Below are 19328 nucleotides of genomic sequence, written 5' to 3' on the forward strand. Positions count from 1 at the left end.
CACATTTCTTTGTGCCTCCATCCGCAATTTGAACTTGGAAGTTAGAAACTGCTCGTACAAGACAATGCACTGCTTCTGTGACTTTTTGATGGATGAAATTATGTGTACTTCCACTATCAATCAAGACTACTAATGGGCGATGTTTAATAAAACCTCTGATTTTGAGAGTTTGAGGGGAAGAAATCCCTGCCAAAGCATGCAACGAAATAACGGGTTCGTCAGAGACATTTTCCTTTTGGTTGTCTTCTTCTAGCGGCTCATGTTCCTCCAGTGGTGGATCTTCCTCTGTTGAGCTGTAGTCAATGGCATCAATTTGAAAAAATTTGGGCTCCTTGCATTTATGACCTGGGGAGTATTTTTCATCACAGTAGTAACATAGGCCTTGCTTTCTTCTTTCAGCCATTTCCGCAGGTGACACCTTTTGGACCTTAAGTGTTTGAGTCATGTTGTGAGCCTGTGGGGGGCGACCTTTAGTGGAGAAATTTGGGCGACTGTATTGGGCTGCTAATGCACGTTCCACGTTACGAGCTACCTTGCAAGCCTCCATCCATGTGGGAGGGTGGTGCAGTAGGACTTGGGCTTTGATAGCTTCTTTAAGACTGCTGATAAAACATTCCGTGTAGAACACATCTGAGAGACCCCAAGTGCGGAAGGCTAAGGCTTCAAAAGCTGTAATATATCCATCCACTGTACCCGTCTGTCGGAGCTTAGTAAGACGACCCAAAAAAGATGATTCCTGGTCAAAGTGGTCTTGAAGAGCTTTGGTGAATTTGGTCCAAGTCTTAAAAGGTCCAGTGCAACGTTGATGCCATTCCCACCATTGCCACCTTTCATTGTCCAAGTACATGCTCCCCAACATAAGCTGAGTCTCATCATCGAAGATGCGATTCAGTTTGAAATACTGTTCCATTTATGCTATCCATGCCGACGGGTGACAACCATCAAGTTTATCCATATCCAACTTGGGAGGTCGCTGACTGGGTTGTGGGTGGGTGTGCCAGACATGAGGAGAGTGGCTAGACTCACCCTCATTGTGTTCATTGCCATTATACGCCTCCTCATGGGCTTGCTCCTTGCCCTTCGGGCCTATTTTCTCGACCATGCTACATAGTCCGGTAAGCTGAATGTGGAGGTTTTGTAATGATTCTTCAAGTTTGTCCATCCTTTCATTGGCCATCGCTTGAGCTCTAGCTTCTACCATACACCAAATGGATTTTTTGAAAATTGGGACCGCCAAAAAAAAATTTTCACTAAGAAGTGAATGGTACCACCGTGCTCAGCTCGTCGTCCTGATTCTGATGGGCTAGATCACCAATAAGTGCCCCGAAAGATCTCAGACTTTTTTTTTTGAAAACTCCTAACGGAGTTTTACTCCTTCCTTATCAATACTGCAGTGGCCAAATCCTCAAAATGTCAATGCGGCCAAAAGTCCTGCGAAAATTATACCCTAGTATAGAAACCCTTCACAACGACTTCGATCTGGTGGATCTGAGAGATCTGAATGGAGGATCTGATAGCTCTAGGCGGAGGAACAGACTGGTTCTGCAGATCTGATGGATCTAAGAGATCAGAATGGCTAATCTGTGAACTTGAGCCTGCGGGACTGATGTCTATTGCTGCTGCACCCCTTTGCACAAGTGGATCTGGAAGAGATGATGTGTGATCCCCCGATAGAAAAGGGAACTATGGTCTTCAGGAGTGTCAGGTGCTACAGATCGCAATATACATAAGGGTCTGGCAGTAGTACTTGGCCCAATGTTTCAGGGCTCTAACTAAGGAGGATCGACCGTACCCTTAGCCGTACAACCCGACTACCCTATCGTACGGGCAAGTAATCTCTTCGAGTGCTATTCTCGGTGTACTATAGCCGCGAGACGGCTGACGGTTTATCTATGGCGAGGTTTGAAGGGGGCCTAGGGGGCTTCCGATATACCCAGAGGATACGTGGAAGATAGTCCGTGCGCGGTTCTGTCAAATGCGCTACTACTCGAAGGGGTACCCACAGGGCTTACAAGGGAGTCCAACAGACGTGACCGCCTCTTGTATTTCCTGTGTGCATGCCTCCCCAAATCCGCAGGTTTATGCGCTCAACGACAGATCCCATGGTTTAAAGATGCCGGAACACGTCTCTAGCCAAAAAAAATTTTTTGCTAAGAAATGGAGATCCCACCGGCCCTGGAAAGTGCTCTGATACCACTTGTTATGCTCTTAGCCTGCAAAATGATACCCAAATACAGAATATGCGAAGAAAAGATACCTAGAACACAGAATAGCAATGATTTTATTATTCAGAGAGTAATGTTCACTTGCCTCTTCGAGGGGGCAACCTCCAATAGAGCAGAGCTCGATTACAAAATAAGACATGATGCTCCTCGTAGGGAGTCTCTATCCTTTATATATGACTCATACATGCAATACCACCGGCCAATACCGTGGGTTTTATTAATACCATCTATCTAATACTACGGCCCATTTGCAACTAACTGTGGTTCCGTCATTAATTGCAGATTAACCACTTACAATTATTAATATGGGCTTTATTGACTCTTTGACTATGACGTGATCCCATTACATAAATAAGGGGGTTAGGGTGGGACCTTAACAATATATCTCAAAAGTCGAGACCAGTGCTAAACAATGGGATTGGGAATTGTTAGTTTATCGAATCCATGATGCTCCAAAATTATTGTGGTTACAAAAATACAAGAACTACTAAACCAAATTTTAGTTATATGTATTTGGTCACTATGTGTTTTTTGCATGTGACATTTAGTTTGGTCAAAATGGCAAGCCTAGAAGCTTCTCTTGGGATTGTTAAATCCATGGTGAAATTTAATGTTTTGTTATAACAAATTGCAACTTGCAACTTAAAATGTTGAGATTAAATTTTTGCATAGCTATATTACATTGAAATAACATGCACGGGGACCCATAAGTACATAACAAATGCATAATTCTGAGTTATGGGAAGCATAGTTACTAGACTCGGTCCTAGACTGCATAGAGTCAGGAATTTAGAAGCTTCCCTTGGGATTTTTAAATCCATGATGAAATTTTATGCTTTGTCATAACAACTTGTAGCTTGCAACTTAACATGTTGATATTCAATTTTTTCATAGTTACAATTTACATTGAAATAACATGCATGGGGACCCAAAAGTACTTAAAAAATACATAATTCTGAGTCATGAGAATCATGATTATTGGATTCAGTCCCAGTATGCCTAGACTCGTGAGTCTAATTAAATAGAAGTCCACATTTGGTTGAGATGGACCAGTTAGTGATTCCATGACTTGGTTAGAATAGGAAAAGTTTGACATAACTTAGTTGTGTAGTTGTGCCTGTAGAGTTGACTTGCCAACAGTTGGGGAGTTAATTCAATCAGTGTTTACAGAAGGGCAGAAATTTCCCATAAGGTCATTTCTACATCTTCCTTTTTCAATTTTTGACATCCTCTGTGGTCTTTATGCAACAGACTCAGGCCGTGTTTGACATGTAGCCTTGACACACCACCAATGTTCTTTATTTGTATATTTTGCACCACTTTTACCTTCATAATTTCCTCAGAATTTCACAGTGTTATCTAGGGCACATGAACAAGAAATTTTCATCTAAACTTCTATGTTTATTTTCAATAAGAAGGAGATTATCTTTAACTAAACCATTTAGGAAGCATATTTTTAGAGCTAGGGAAACATTTTTGTAGAATTTCTTACACTACAACAAAACCGTGTGATCATCATGTCTTTTTGCTTCCTTTTTTGCGTCTAGAGCCCATTTTTGCTGCTATTTGTGTCCATTTATCAAATATGGTGCAAAAGTTGATACAAAAATTGCACCGCATTTTGCACCAAGTCTTGCACCAATTTTAGCACCAAGTCTTGCACCAAGATTAACACCAAGTCTTGCATCAGGTTTGGTATTAGGTTTTGCACTGAGTTTTGCACCAAGTTTTGCGCCATCCTTTGCACCAAGTTTTGTGCCATGTTTTGTATAAAGTTTGGCACCTAATTTTGTTTCACCTACTTTTTCATCCTCTATTGCATCCATTTTTTCCCCTATGCTTGCATCAATTTTTGCATCCTCTTTTGCTTCATTTTTTGCATCCCACTTTTCGCCAAGTTTTGCATTGAGGTTTTTGCCTAGTTTTGCATCTACTTTTGTTGCATCCAGTTTCACATCTTGTTTTTCATCCACATTTTTGTCTTCTATTGCATCCATTATTGTGTCCACTGTTGCATCCATTTTTATTATGACACAATTTGCACCTACCTTTGCACCCACTTTTGCTTCTAATTTTGCATCCACATTCACATCCCCATTTGCATCTAATTCTGCATTTCTTTTGCATTTATTTTTGCATCCCTTTTTATCCAATTTTACGTAAGGTTTTGCATCAAGTTTTTCATCTTGTTTTGTATCTACTTTTGCATCAACTTTTTTTGTATCCACTTTTGTATCCAATTTCACATCCACTATTACACCCATGTTTACATCCACTTTTTGCATCCCTTTTTGCATCTTCTTTTGCATCAAAATTTTCTTCTTTTTTCGCATCTATCATTATATCTACTTTTACATCCAATTTTGTTGTGACAAAATTTACGCCATGTTTTGAATATACTGTTGTACCCATGTTTGCTTCCACTTTTGCATCCACTTTTGTGTTAGGTTTATGCATCAATTTTTGTCTCTTGTTTTGTATCTACTTTTGCATCTACTTTTGTTGAATCCATTTTTGCATCCAATTTTATGTCCACAGTTGCACCCATGTTTGTGTCTACTTTTGCTTCCTTTTTTGCGCCTTCTTTTGCGTCTACTTTTTGTTCCTTTTTTCCCCTTGTTTTGCATCTAAGTTTGCATCTTTTTTTGTCTACTATTTCATCCACTTTTGCATCCAATTTTGTTGTGCCACAATTTGTGCCATGTTTTTCACCTACCATTGCACCCACATTTGGTTCTACTTTTGCATCCACATTTGCATCCTATTTTGTGTCCAAGTTTGCATCGAATATTGTGTATGTTTTTGCATCCCCTTTTGCATCCACTTTTACATCAAGTTTTACATCTCATTTTACATCTACTTTTGCACCTACTTCTATTGCATCCACTTTTGCATCTAATTTTGTGTCCATTGTTGCACCCATGTTTGCATCCATGTTTATATCCTTTCTTGCATCTTAATTTGCATCCAAGTCTTCCTCCTTTTTGCATCCAAGTTTATTTGATTTTTTGCATCTGTTGTTACATCCACTTTTGTTTCACCACAATTGGCACCAAGTTTTCCACCTACTATTGCACCCATGTTTGCTTCCACTTTTGCATCTGCATTTGCATCATATTTTGTGTCCAATTTTTTATTGAATATTGGATTTTTTTTGCATCCACTTTTGTGTCAAGTTTTGCGTCTTGTTTTGCAAATACTTCTATTGAATCCACTTTTGCAACCAATTTTACATCCAATGTTGCACCCATTTTTCTTTCTATTTCTAATCCATTTTCCAACAGTCATCAAATTTTTTCCATTGATGGTATTTCTTATGACATTGAGAATTATGAACAATGAATTACAATGCCAATAATCATTACAAAGATGATAATGAAGATGATGGTGATGACATGAATTGTGATTATGTTGATAACGACAATAATGATAAATATGATGGCGATTACAATGACAATGACAATGATGATGATGATGATGGCGACGGAAATTATTATGATGATGACGAACTAATGACCTTGAAAAATCTTCCCAATTTTAAATGTTGTCATTTTCATAATCATAATCGTTATCTTTGGCATTATCATCAAAGTCATCATCACCTATTCATCATTATTATCATTGTCATCTAGGTCATCATTAACAATAATAATGGCATGAATGATGGTGACGATGTCAATGATCACGATGTCCATGACAACGATGACAGCAATGATGATAGAAATTAAATTAATGATGATGATGGGGATGATGAAAATGATAATGATGATTATAATGGTGGTGATGATGGTCATCATCATCTCTAAAAAATAGAGCTGTTATTTCTCATGCATATATCATACGTGTCCTAAAAGACCCTTTTCTAACTCTCATCACATTTTTTTGGTTGATGATATTTCTTACGACATTGGTAATTATGAAAATTTGACGACAATGTTGATAATCATGATGATGATGATAATGAAGATGATTACGATGACATGAATGGTGATTATGATGATAATGCTAATGATTACAATAACGATAAAAATGATGGTAGTGTTGATGATGATAATGAAGATGATGACAATGATTATGATGATTCCAATGACCTTACAGTGTTATGGATTCATGAACTTACCAATTTCAAGACCATATTTTGCATACATATTACACACAATTTTCATGTTCCTCAATTCACACACACACAAAAATATTTTGTAATACAATAGATAATAATCACTCTCTAGTTCGTGAATAAATGGCTTATTTCTTGTCTTTTCCTACTCCCATGCACATTTCATGGTCCTCAACATCTCTTTCTTACAAGATTTCCTTTTGCTTAATGCTACAAGCTATACATCTCCTATTGTTTGAAGAAAGGCCATTCTCCATTTGAATTTTTGATGTTTAATAAAAAAAAAAACTTAGTTTAATCACACTAGGCATATATGGTTTGATAACTTACTCATACTATATGACTCCTTTTGATCTCATATAGTTGTTGGACATTTATCATATGATATAACACATGTAATTATAGCACCCTTCCCACATTCTATACATGATTGAGATGGCACATCGCCTTTTTACCTTGGATTGTGGTTTTCATGGAACAAGTGCGTGCATAGATTAGGGGTTGAATTTATACTATGATGTGTTGCTATGTTTCGATTTTAGTTCTTAATATATTTTTGACTCTTGATCCTCTAGGATTGGGAAAATATGGTGTAAATATGTAAATACAAAATAACAAAATGAGGAGACCTTGGAATGTGAATCCCAAGGGTCTCTCTCCTATGTGCATATATTAATATTATTCTTAATATAAAATTTAAATATTCTCGAGTTACCATATACCTGACTTGACATGGTATTAGAGAACATGTCTGTAGGTCCCAAATTTGGCATCCTTTTTCCTTTGTAACTCATTTTCCATTAGTCTAACATGTCCCTCTATCATTCCTCTCCTTGGTAGAACCATTTGCGCTATGGAAAAATGAAATTTGTCCACATTAATCTTAACAAATTTTCCTTTTGTTTCCTGACTATAACATTTATGTAGTCATTTTACGCATTATACACACTGGTTGAGGCCCTTCATCAATTGATACACATTGTGTGTTGGCATCGGTGTTGAGCATTGGCATTGGCATTATTGTTGAGTGTTAGCATTGTGAAGTTTATTGAGTGTAATGCAAGTTTTGCAGATAACATAAGGCAATCTCTAGCGGATATTTGAAGACTCCCTCGATATCACAACTTCCTTCACCACGAATTGTTGTATGGGTATGACCAATAATATATGTTGCATTTCATTGAATTTTAAGAATTGGTCTATTCGTATATGCAGTGATGGTCGTTCCATAGTTTCAGAAATAATATAACGTTGAAAATATATGTAATCTATATATTTTTTCATATTTGTATATGGAAGAACACATTGTTTTATATTATAATATTGTGAGCAGTAATGAAGAAGGAGAAGCCTCATCAAAGTATTGAATCTTCATCTTTAGATGCCCTAAAGAGACAAAAAAATATTTCCCATTTTGATAATTTTGATTCTAGTGTTGGTCCATTCATATCTACATTGAATATTCATTGGTGTATTGAGTTGATTTATTTTATATGATAGTTGGTTTACATCAAAGAGGGTATTTGAGATTGAGAGGCTGCATAATTTTTTTGGGTTATTTTGATTAAATGGAATTGGAGCTAAGATGCATGATGAGTCTCTATTCTTTGTAGAGATACATTAGATTTTTTATCAAAGACAATTGCTACAAGTATTTTGACTAATAAGGGCCCAACTCATAATTTTGCATAGATGCATTCAATCATCTCCATTTCATGATTCTATTTCTAGAGCACATAGAAAGATTTAAATGATTCATTTTTTCTTGTGTGGACCTAGGCCTATTCCTTCTGCAAATGGAAATAAATATATTCCTTTATGCATGGATTGAAAATGATACATAATATCATATTGGATCTATTTTATTGATAATGGAAAAGAATATAATTCAAATGAGTTTGAAAACTATATTCACTAGCACAAGATTCAACATCAAACAACTATGCCTTATAATCCTCAATAGAATGGTGTACATGAGAGAATGAACATGAAAATATTAAATATCACTCGTTCAATGACTCAAATATACACAGATAGATGACTTTAGCTCGATTGGATGCTCTAATTTAGATTTTGATGGAGATAAGGAAAATGGAGTATCTACTTCAGGTTATGTTATGAGTGTTGGATAAGGAGTTGTCACTTGGAGGTCACACAAGCAATCACTTCCATCAGATTCCACTACAGAGGCAAAGTATGTAGCAGCTGCAGAAGTAACCAAGTGTTGAGAAACTAAGTGTAGTGATGTTTAACACCTAATTTTTGTTATTGATAATTACTTGTGAATGTTAGATGTCTTCTTATTACTTCTCATGTCTTCTTCATCAAGAAATTATACAAAAGTTTAATCTTTCAGGAAAATATAGAGATTAGAAAGAGATAAGAGACACCAAAATTAGGTTTCTAGCTAGGAAAAACCCACATGGGGAACACCCAAAAATCCTTCTCTTATAGAATCATATCAAAATGAGAAATATCCAATACGAAGACCAGGACTAAGAAAAAACTGCCACCAAGACAACAAGTCCAACCCTCCTCCAAGTCACCTCCAAGGGTTAATGTCAATGTTGGTCAAACTGATCCAATTTTGGTCAAAGCTCTGAAATTCAGCCTTGCAACAAGGGGTACTAAAAATTTGGTTTGCAGATACAAATTACTTCTTGAATCCCCTCCTGTTGTAGACAAATTAATGTTGTTGAAAATTTGGCTGCAAGCGCGATGAACCATGTCTGTTGTTGCAATTGCGACAACCATTATTTACATGTTTTTTATTGTGAAACCCATTATATATATGTTACAATTGAAACAATCATAATACAACACGCTTACTATGAAAGATGTAAATGAGAAAACACACTTTCTAATATCTTTCAAGAAGAAAACCAATCCAAAAAAATCTATATTATCAAACTCAAACAAATGTGCCAATAACCAACAATTAAATGTTTTTGGTTTTTCTTATCATATAAAAGAACACAAGGAAAAATGAAAAGAAAACACTCACCAAAGACACTCCAAATCAAAATGGAATTTTGAAGTACTAGTATGTAGCTAGGAATACAAATATGGCTATAACAGATAATAAAAAGCATAGAAAATGAGAAATTTGGCCTATTTTTTATAATTTTGGCATTATGGGCATAGTCCAAAGTGTTGAGAGTTTCTTCAAGAAAGTGGATAGATGGTGATATAATTGCTATTATGGAAGCCTTTGTCCTCCCACCCTAAATATCCCATAACAATCTTGTAAGCTTACTATCCTTGCACCCTTTTTTAAAGTTAGATACAAAATTACAATCTAAATCCATTCTCAATTACATTAATGGTCAAACTAATTACATACCACAAAAAAACTAACCCAAAAATACATGTAAGTAACATGTCTATAAGAGTAGTAATAACATGACCTAATGTTAGTAAGCTTTTTTTCATCTCCCCTACCTCCCTTGCACAACGAATTCATTAAATAAATTACACTTAATTTTTTTTATCTTTAGTCCCTCATGTATGTTGTGTGCACTAAATATCTCACACATAATCCAATTAAGTTCCAAATATTCAATTTTAGTTTTTCATGCTCTCTGAAAATTGTCAGAAAAATGATGAATTACCACCTAATATATGAAAGAAATATCTTTACCATTATTATTTACTTATTTACGTTGATAAGCGTTTTTATCTGTGGGCTTTGAGTGTGGAAAAAATGCTTTCCCTAGTGAATCAAAGAGCTTATTTTCATCCTCCTCCCACCTATCCAAGTTTGACACATTGCTGGTTTTAATTTCTCCTTTTTCTATTTGTTTTCTTCTCTCACTGGAAGGTCCTTCCTGCATTAAATTTATGTACATGGACTTAAAATTTGAAGGCTCTACTAACCCCCACAGGCTTCCGTAGTAGGTGATGGGAAATTTCATAGAGGTCATTGGACGACTCAAAGGCTCAGGGTCATCGAGAAGCTATGTGCGGAAGGGTTTAGTCTCCCAATTATCAGTCATAGTCATTCTTCAAATCCAGAGTATTCTACAGATTCCACTTCTGAGTTTGATTCCAACATGGCCTGAGTCAAACCCAAACACTAAAAGGTCCACTTCAGAGGCCAATTATGAGCTTGATTAAACTGAAGGAAATGGTTATGCTTTGGTCATGAAAAAACTATGCAACTTCAAAGCACTCTCGATGGTCATTTCTCCTTCAAGAGGTTTGATTTCTTTCCCCTTTGGGACTAAAATACATACTGGTTGAACTATCATACCTATCTTTAATACAAGCGGAGTAGGTGGGGGATATCCCCCCATCGAACCTTTAGTTCAGTTGTAACATATGCCTAATTTGATTTTAAAATATATGCAAATAGGATAACATGGTCATATTTCGTTTGATTAGAAGACTCTTGATCCACTCCTCATCCTCATTTTCATTCCCCTTTTGGACCAAATGATTTATCCTTTCTTAGAGAAGCATGGAGTTACTATGAAAGCAATAAGAAGGCTGATTTTGGGCATGTTACTATGTTTTGTTTCATTTTTCACATCAGGGTTGCTCAAGTTAGAAATTGATAAGAGAATTACCTCAAGATCCATCATATCTTATATTAACATTGTATTAGATTCCAAGCCTGAAAATAAGGATCATATCGGATTGTTAAACTTAGCTTACCAAAATGAAACGGAAGAGAAAATATAATTCTTTGGTAGGCACCTCAGTATGTATTACTAATAAGAAAAAAAGTAATATTTGTTGTCAATGGATTGGAATTTTCTATTCATAGGCCCATGTTTCTATGAAGTCAGTTGTTCGAGCAATCTGCCATCTGACATTTGTTGAAGGTTTCTCTTCTTTCCTATTTTTACCTAATAAATATATATCATAAGTCCATATGTTGTAACTATTTAATATTTAATATTGAGTCTAATACTAATTAAATATCCTAGTGTCGATAGGTGATGTGACACCGTTTTAATTATGGGTATCATTGGGAACCATCTATCAACATCAAATAAGTTGTTTCCATTTGCAGCGGGAGGCATTGTTGGTATGGTGTTCATGATATGGCTAGGTGCTTGTTTAAAAAATGTAGATAACCCCATTGCTGAAAAATCGGTGAGATTGTTAACTCAAAAGTTGATTCCAACATCATGTGAAATGGAGAAGCAAGCTAGCTTGTCGAATAGGGCAATAAAAGTAGATTTCTTTCAAACAAATTGTTTATGTACATAATAACTGACCTATTAGAGGTTGTCCAAACTTAGCAAGGATTGTCTAGAAAGTATGTAAATATAATTCGATGTCATTTCACCAAAAAAAAATCGAGTGCTTTATAGCCTAACTATGTGGGAAAATCCTCATTACTTTCTTCTCGTGTAACACTAAAACAAACTGTGACATAACATAAGAAAATGTTGAATATATATTTATATGTAGACTTTAGCATGGATTAGTATAACTTCCGTCTTTTTTTTAATTTTCTTTTTCTCTAATAAATTAGTCATCAAGATAGATTTATGCTAGTGAGTTTATTTTAAAGAGAAAATGTTTTTTCATATCAACTAACACAACAAACAAGATATTTCTTTTCAGAATAGAGGACTTATTTAGAATTACTTTTCATAACTTTGGCTAAATGCAAACAACTTACAAGCCAATTAATTCGAGTCTCTTTCCCATCTACGTTCTTTTATGCATTTCCTTTTCCCCAAGACAATTACAGTAGGATTCCTCGAGTTACAAACATTTCATATAACTTAACCTGAACTCTACCCATTCAAAATAGAAAATAAATAAAAGAGAGGGTTAACACATAAAGAAGAAGGAATTAAGAAATGGAACCTGCCATCTTTCTTGTTTATTGTAATTGTTAGTTTGTTGTGAAATTGGTTTTAATACATACCACTAAAATTGCACGTGTTCTTCAACTCTTTTTATGCTAATCAAAATTTGTTTGTGTGTTTCTCTGTAGGCATTTTTCAATTATATTTGGTTTGTATTAATGAAACAAAACAATCATGTGCATGTAAAATAATCACAATGTTCAAGGATCAAATAGGATCACCTCTCTTGACATAATAATAAAGAATAAATACACAAACATACCAAGTATTAGACATAATAATAAAGAATAAATACACAAACATACCAGGTTCATACTGATAGAGATTTTTTCTAATATATCAAATGATTACAACTTTGGAAAATATATCAAATGCTTACAAAAAAGTTTATAAGCCTGTCATATTTCATCCTCAAACGCGTGCTCAGAGCTGATACTCCGATCACACTTCCAAACCCAATTGCGATTCCAAAACCCATTCCAGCTTTCCACGATTCCCACCAATACTCAGTCTGCGCACTGCCGTTGCCCTTCTCTGAGGCATGAGCGACGCAGCTCCTCTTAAGCGGAGACCCACACAGCTCCGGATTACCCGAGTATGAATCTGCCCCAAATGTGTCCTAATGAGGGTAAGACGGAATCCTCCCTGACAAGTTGTTATTCGATAGGTTTAAAGAACTGAGGAAGGTTAGCCCTGAAAGTGTTGCAGGTATTGTTCCTTGTAAATGGTTGCATGATATATCCAGAGTTTCTAGATCCAACAATTTCCCAAATTCTCTGGGAATGTCTCCACTAAGATGATTATGGGATAGATTCAAAGTCCGCAATCCTTTGAGATATCCAAGATCCTTGGGGATCTCACCAATCAGGCTGTTTGCAGAGAGATCTATAACTGTGTCAATCCAGAGGTCGACGTTTTTATACGCCAATTCGTGACCCTTCTCCACCAAAGAAACTTCATCACTATAGTACCATGAAGAGCCAAGTCTAGTGGGCCAAGACCTTGAGAAATCTTCATTAGTCATTACTGATAATTTTGAAAGTTGTTGCGGTATAGGACCTGACAGATGGTTGTTTGCCAGGTCGATAATTTGGAGCTTTTGAAGGTAGCGAATCTGGATAGGTATCCCCCCTTCTAAATTATTTGATCTAAGAAGGAGAATGCGGAGCATGGACAGATCCCCAATCCATTCAGGCACAGTGCCTGATAGATTGTTTCTACTCAAAGCCAATACTCCCAACATTTTGCAATTTTGCAGGGACGAGGGTATATGTCCGCTTAAACTGTTGCTGCTGATGTCCAGTAACTGAAGTTTGTTCAATTTTCCAAGCTCCACCGGTATCTGTCCTTCCAAATTATTTTTTCCTACATTCAATACATTGAGAGAAGAGCAATTACCGATCTCGGAAGGCAGGTACCCATGTAGTTTATTGCGTGAAAGATCCAGAACTTCCAGATTCTTCGTCTGATTACAAACGCAAGAAGGGATCTGCCCTTCGAGATTATTCGATCCTAAATATAGGGAAACCAAAGACTTCAACATCGTGTAGATTCCTAAGGGGATTGGACCTGTAATGTTAGTGTATCCCAGGTCTAGTTCTCTAAGTGAGTGGAGAAGGACCAATGATTTTGGAAGTCTTCCCTCTAACGTGTTATTCTTCAGATGCAGCTCAGACAGAGATGATAGGTTTCCTATAGAAGATGGTATGGAGCCGTACAATCTATTGTATGACATGTGGAAAAGAGTTAGACTTTTCCAGCTTGCTTCAAAAATCAAAGAAATGTTGCCAGATATTTTATTATTTGCCAAATATATCCTTTGCAGGTGAGGAAGCTGAGAGAGATGCTCGAAGGGAAAAGATCCATTGAAACTGGAATTGGAGATCCGTAGAGAGACCAAACTCTTCATATTCCCGAACCAAGTAGGGAATTCACACTGAAAATTGTTTAGATCCAGATGAAGAATTTCCAGGGATGTAAGTTTCTGCAGGGTAGCGGGTATGCAACCGGTCAGCCGGCAGTTTGTGATTGAAAGATTTCTGAGCTGAGTAAGAGAACTTAGCGATTGGCCCCATGTGGGTGACGTCGCTGAGAGATTGATTCCCTGGAGACGAAGTTCTTCCAAAGCCGTCAGATTTGAAAGCCACGAAAGGTCGGAACTCCTCAACATAGAAACAGGGTAAGTGAGATCGAGTACTATCAAGTTAGATAGATTTCCGAGCTGCCATGGTATGGTGCCTTCAAATCCCGCTGTGGACAGGTTAAGATATCTCAAATTTCTCAACAAACCCAGCTGTTGGGGAATAGGTTGGCCTGTAAAATTATTGAAGCTAACATTCAAATTCCCCAAATACTTTAAGTCAATCAGCACTGCAGGTCGAAAGGCACCACTCAAACTGCAATTATGCAAATCCACCGCAACGACATGGCCGGTCCTTGTGTCGCAGGAGACACCTTCCCACTCGCAACAGTTGAATGAAACATTCCAAGAAAGCAAACACCCCACAGGATCATGCAAACTGCTTTTAAAAGCCATGAGAGATTGCATTTCTTTATTGAAACAACCCACCTCACGGCCAGAAGCAGATGTGATTATACCCCGAAAAACTATGCAACATATGATCATCCTTAACACAAGACTCGAGAAGCTATTTAGCAAAATACCTGGCAACGGCCGTTGTTGTTTCAAAGATCTGTCTGCGTATTGCAAGCCGCCTGCTTTCGTCGTCATAATTTCGTCCGCGCAGTGCACTGGACCGTGAGATCTCCGTTATCTTATAGAGCGTAAGAGAGTCCTGGCGTCTATTAGAACTTGGAAGTCACCGACAGTTAACCTTCATCTCTTGTGAATAAAATTCAAACTGATACTAGTCAGGTGCTATTTTTTTGGCCATGTGCTAAATATCTTATGTGGAGAGGGAAAAATATTAAATGTTTATGGAAAAAATAAATTAAATGTTAATAGAAAAAATCTGATTGTGTGGGTGAGTTTTTAAATTATATTTTAAAAGTAAAAATATTTTATGTATTTTGTATTAAAAACAAGAGTGAGATAGTAACTAGCAATTGTCCCAAAAGGTACAAAGAGAGGCCGATAGGATTATTAAATTGGAATTGTTGAATTTTTCTAGAAGAGTTAATTGGTTTGTGGAAAACCTTGTTTTCTTGGACTCGATCATTGTGTAATTACTTTTCTTTAGATGTTTTGTTTATATCTATATTACAAAGAACACATTGAATGTCTTATTTCATTTTAGAGTAAGTTAATTACCCAAAATCAAGAAACCTCTATAGATGGCCAAGCATATACGAAGAATACATCTCATTCATATGCAATATCAAATCCATCTTTTCTTTTCTCTGAGTAAAATTTCAAAAGCATGAACTATGTGGTGTCTACTACCGAGGCACATTTTCCATTTGGTTCTGAAAAAATCACGTGCCTAATCTTCCTAACAATATTTTGCACATCTCTATATGCCTTCCCCACCAGCAACACCAGTGTCTACAAGAAGAATACCTACAACAATATCTAAGGCCAATCATCCTTTTAGTGGTTGACGACGCCTTTCTAACATGGCCTATTCACTCAAATTCCAATCCCTATCTACCTATATTTTCACCTCGCCATTATTATAAACCACATGTTCCATTTTGGGTAACACCAATTATGTCTAGTCATACCCTAGTTTGGTCATCTTTGGTTATTATAAGTCCTTTCATGGCTCTGAGGCTGCGTCAAGGTAGTTGTCGGGGTGGTGTGACAAGAGCATCCACTTCTTGATGTCGGTGTTTATTTGGCTAGAACTCTGTCACTTACCATTTTGAATCTATTCCACCTAAAGTGAGGAACAATATCCTTCAACAGGGAACAAGGGAATTTGGTGGCAGACCATATTTCTTTGATATTGAAATCATTGGAAACATATTCAGATGGACGCCTAAGCCTAGGAAGTTTCGCAAACGAAGACTTCACTTTCTCTATTCAGTGGCTTTGCACCGTCAACTCGAAACCAAGGCAACTCCAATGCTCATTTTCAAGTCATAATATTAGACTAATAGTCTATTATGTCACTTGGTCACTCACTTTTGTATCTGCTATGTTTAGTTCTCTTATGTTCTATGGCGATCCATATGTCTTAGAATTCTATATATGAACATTGTTTGGTTAGAATTCCCACCAAGCATCAATGCAAGTAATTGTCAATGGCTACATAATTAAACAATTTCCATATATTTTTTGATGTCCTTTTTGGCTAAACCTCAATGGAGGAGTAATGGTTGCTAAATCCAACTGTTAAGGGGACCCACGGAGTTTTTGGGAAAACATTTTCTCTTAACGTCTTTATTTAACTTTTTAACTTATAACAAAATATACTTCTTTAAAACACTTCTATTAAATTTTGTAAATACAAAACTAAAATTGTAAAATAAATAAATGTTTTAATGATGTGAATAACCGCCATCATTATTAAAAAAAAATAAAAAACAAAAATTATATAAAACTTTACGCTTATGATAAACGAAAATAGTTATAATGATTCACTGGTAAAATTCAGCGTAATCGATTAAATCATCCTCTACTTAAATAGAAAGGGAACGAAGCACATATTAGAATACCACGAAATTAAATTAAAGTCGTTTTATTGTTTTGAAACCACACATTTTAGATATAAAGACAGGATCAAATAGCGCTCAATTTCAATTTTTTTCCCTTCCGAATTTAAATAACTTCCAATTTATACGAATAATTTTGTATAAATTCAACTAAAACATTTATAAAGTCAGCGCAAACATCACGCATCATACGAGTGATAAACATGTGTGAGAAGGTTCACCATCATGCACTTATTTACCGATATGGTTCCCCTTCAAACCTTCTAGGAAGCTCTCAATGTTTATATCCGAAGATCCTCCTCTTCGCACCGCAGTCCTCGCATTGTCTCTTAGAGCCTCGACATTTTTCTTTACCTCCGTCCCTTCGTCACTGAACAATTTTCTGATAGTTCTGGATATCTCTTTCTTTAGTATCAGTCCTTTCCCACCACTCAATCTGTATCCAATTTTCCATTCATCGACCATGAGCTTGTTGTTGGTGAATTGATCCGCCCAAAATGGAAGCCCTACCATGGGAACTCCACCAGCTATGCTTTCAAGCATTGAGTTCCATCCGCAATGAGTAACGAATCCCGCAACGGACGGATGGGATAACACTTGCAGCTGATTGCACCATGGAACAACGAGCCCCTGCCCTTTTATCTCATCCAGAAAACCGTGGGGTAAGCTATCTGAGACTGTTGAAGAGACTATGTCTCGACGAAGAGCCTAGAGGAACAACTACCCGCTGTCCTTCAAAACCATCGCTATTTCCTCCAGCTGAGCTTTAGTCAATTAGGCTTTGCATCCAGCCACTCGGAACAGTCACATTCTGTCCAAATGCTCGTTCCAACTCTCATGTCCTTGGAATGTTCACCGTTCAAAAAACCAGAGGGAAGCAACGGACCAACATGCAGTACCAGAGGGTTCAAATTCACTTCCTTTCTTTCGAGATCGTCAAAAGAATTGCCAAGAACAAACTGCGCACAGAACAAACCACAACAGCGAGCAGAACCCATTAGAGAATTTCAGGGTATCCAGCGAAGAGCGAACCCAATTAGAATTATGGGTATCCATACCAGTTTAAGGAAGAAACTATTGGTAAGAATCGATATATTGAGTTGGAATCAACCCGAGAGCCGAACAACCAAAACTTTTGGTGAAATCCTGAGCCTTTTGACTGCCAGAACCCACGTGTAGGTGAAACAATACCCCTGCAATCCAAAAACATGAATTCAATTACCATTTGTAGAAAGAAATAGAGAAAAAAAAATATTTAACAACTCTTATCTAGAGAACAAAAACACATGTGTTTATGACAATTTGAAGGAAAATAAGCACCTGTTGGGTAATGGCCTGCAGATCGAGCCGAGATTTCTATCGTAGGAGAAGATGGAAGCTGACATAGGTTGAGGGGCCAGTGTAGAACCCCTCGAACAACAACAAAATTCTGTTAAGTCACATGGGTCTCGGCGGAATATTATGAGCTCAACATAAATGCAAAACTGTGCCCAGAACAAACCACACCAGTGAGCGGAACACATTAGAGCAATCAGAGAATGGAAGTCAAATTTCGAAAAGCTCTTTACAGAGCTTCAAACCGCGGCTTTGGGGGTTTGGGGATTAAGTCTAAAGAGTTGGCGGTAGGTAGTTTTAATGGGTGTATGAGGCATATAATTTAATACTAATTAGTGCTCGCCAAAAGTGAGGAAGAAGAACAGTGTTTGCCAAAAGCCAGGAAAGAAGAACAACAACAACAACTGGCAAACCAAAGAAACGGAAAAAGCAGTAAAAATATCTTCAAGAGTAGCATAAAAGAATGGGAAAAAGCAGTAAAAATATCTTGTCATGCTGGAAAAAGCAGTGACACTTCAAATCAATGGTTGAAATTGTCTGACCTGATCAAACGGAGCAGGATAACGGAGCAGGATAAAAGCGTTGACGAAAAAGTTGATGCATAGGAAGGCCTATCGGCCTAACTAGTATCTACCACTTAGTTTAAATATAATTTAAATAAACAAAAAAATAATAATAACAATTTTTTTGCAAAAATAAAACCACTAATAAAATATTATATTGTTAAATGTAATCACTAAAAATTAAAAATATGATTAATTAATATTGTTTATATTAATATATATACATTTTAATATATATGTGTGTTTTATTTTTTATTTTTTAATATATATATTTGTTTATAATTAAATTTATTAAAATATATTTTTAATATAATAATAAGTCATTTTAAATTCAAAATAAAGTGAAAAAATTATAATTCATGAAAATGGAAATAATAGAAAAGGAAAAAATAAATAAAAAAGTTTTAATAACTAATAGAAATGGAAATGATTAAACACAACATAATAAGATCTCAACCAATCACCTTGCAAATAAATAAATTTAAATAATAAAAAATAACAAAATTGAATTCTTAATATTAAACTTTGGATAAACATCATAATTTTTTTGTCAAAAACAAACTAATACACAACATGGAATATTTGAAGGATGAAAATTTATTTTAATGTTTAGAAACCTTGGGGAATCTTACTAGTCTCTAAT

The 19328-nt window shown here is 36.2% G+C and overlaps 1 protein-coding gene and 1 pseudogene across 1 annotated transcript; both read right to left on the reverse strand.

Annotated features, from left to right (window-relative positions):
* Nucleotides 1-12576: 12576 nt before the first annotated feature.
* On the reverse strand, nt 12577-14934 carry LOC149166271 (uncharacterized). The gene has a single exon (XM_089431318.1). It carries the CDS (start codon nt 14899-14901, stop codon nt 12790-12792), a length of 2112 nt encoding a protein of 703 aa, XP_089287444.1. The 5' UTR covers nt 14902-14934; the 3' UTR covers nt 12577-12789.
* A 2084-nt stretch (nt 14935-17018) lies between these two features.
* Nucleotides 17019-17785, reverse strand: LOC149166272 (UDP-glycosyltransferase 74C1 pseudogene; annotated as a pseudogene).
* Between the last annotated feature and the right edge of the window lie 1543 nt (nt 17786-19328).

Source organism: Pinus tabuliformis, chromosome 5_1, assembly GCF_031772625.1.
Source record: "Pinus tabuliformis cultivar Carrire ecotype Pingquan chromosome 5_1, CPIR1, whole genome shotgun sequence".
In the NCBI taxonomy this organism is placed as follows: Eukaryota; Viridiplantae; Streptophyta; class Pinopsida; order Pinales; family Pinaceae; genus Pinus; species Pinus tabuliformis.

Excerpts from the sequence above, each read along its gene's own strand:
- LOC149166271 (XM_089431318.1), bottom strand. The coding sequence starts at position 14,901 with ATGACGACGAAAGCAGGCGGCTTGCAATACGCAGACAGATCTTTGAAA.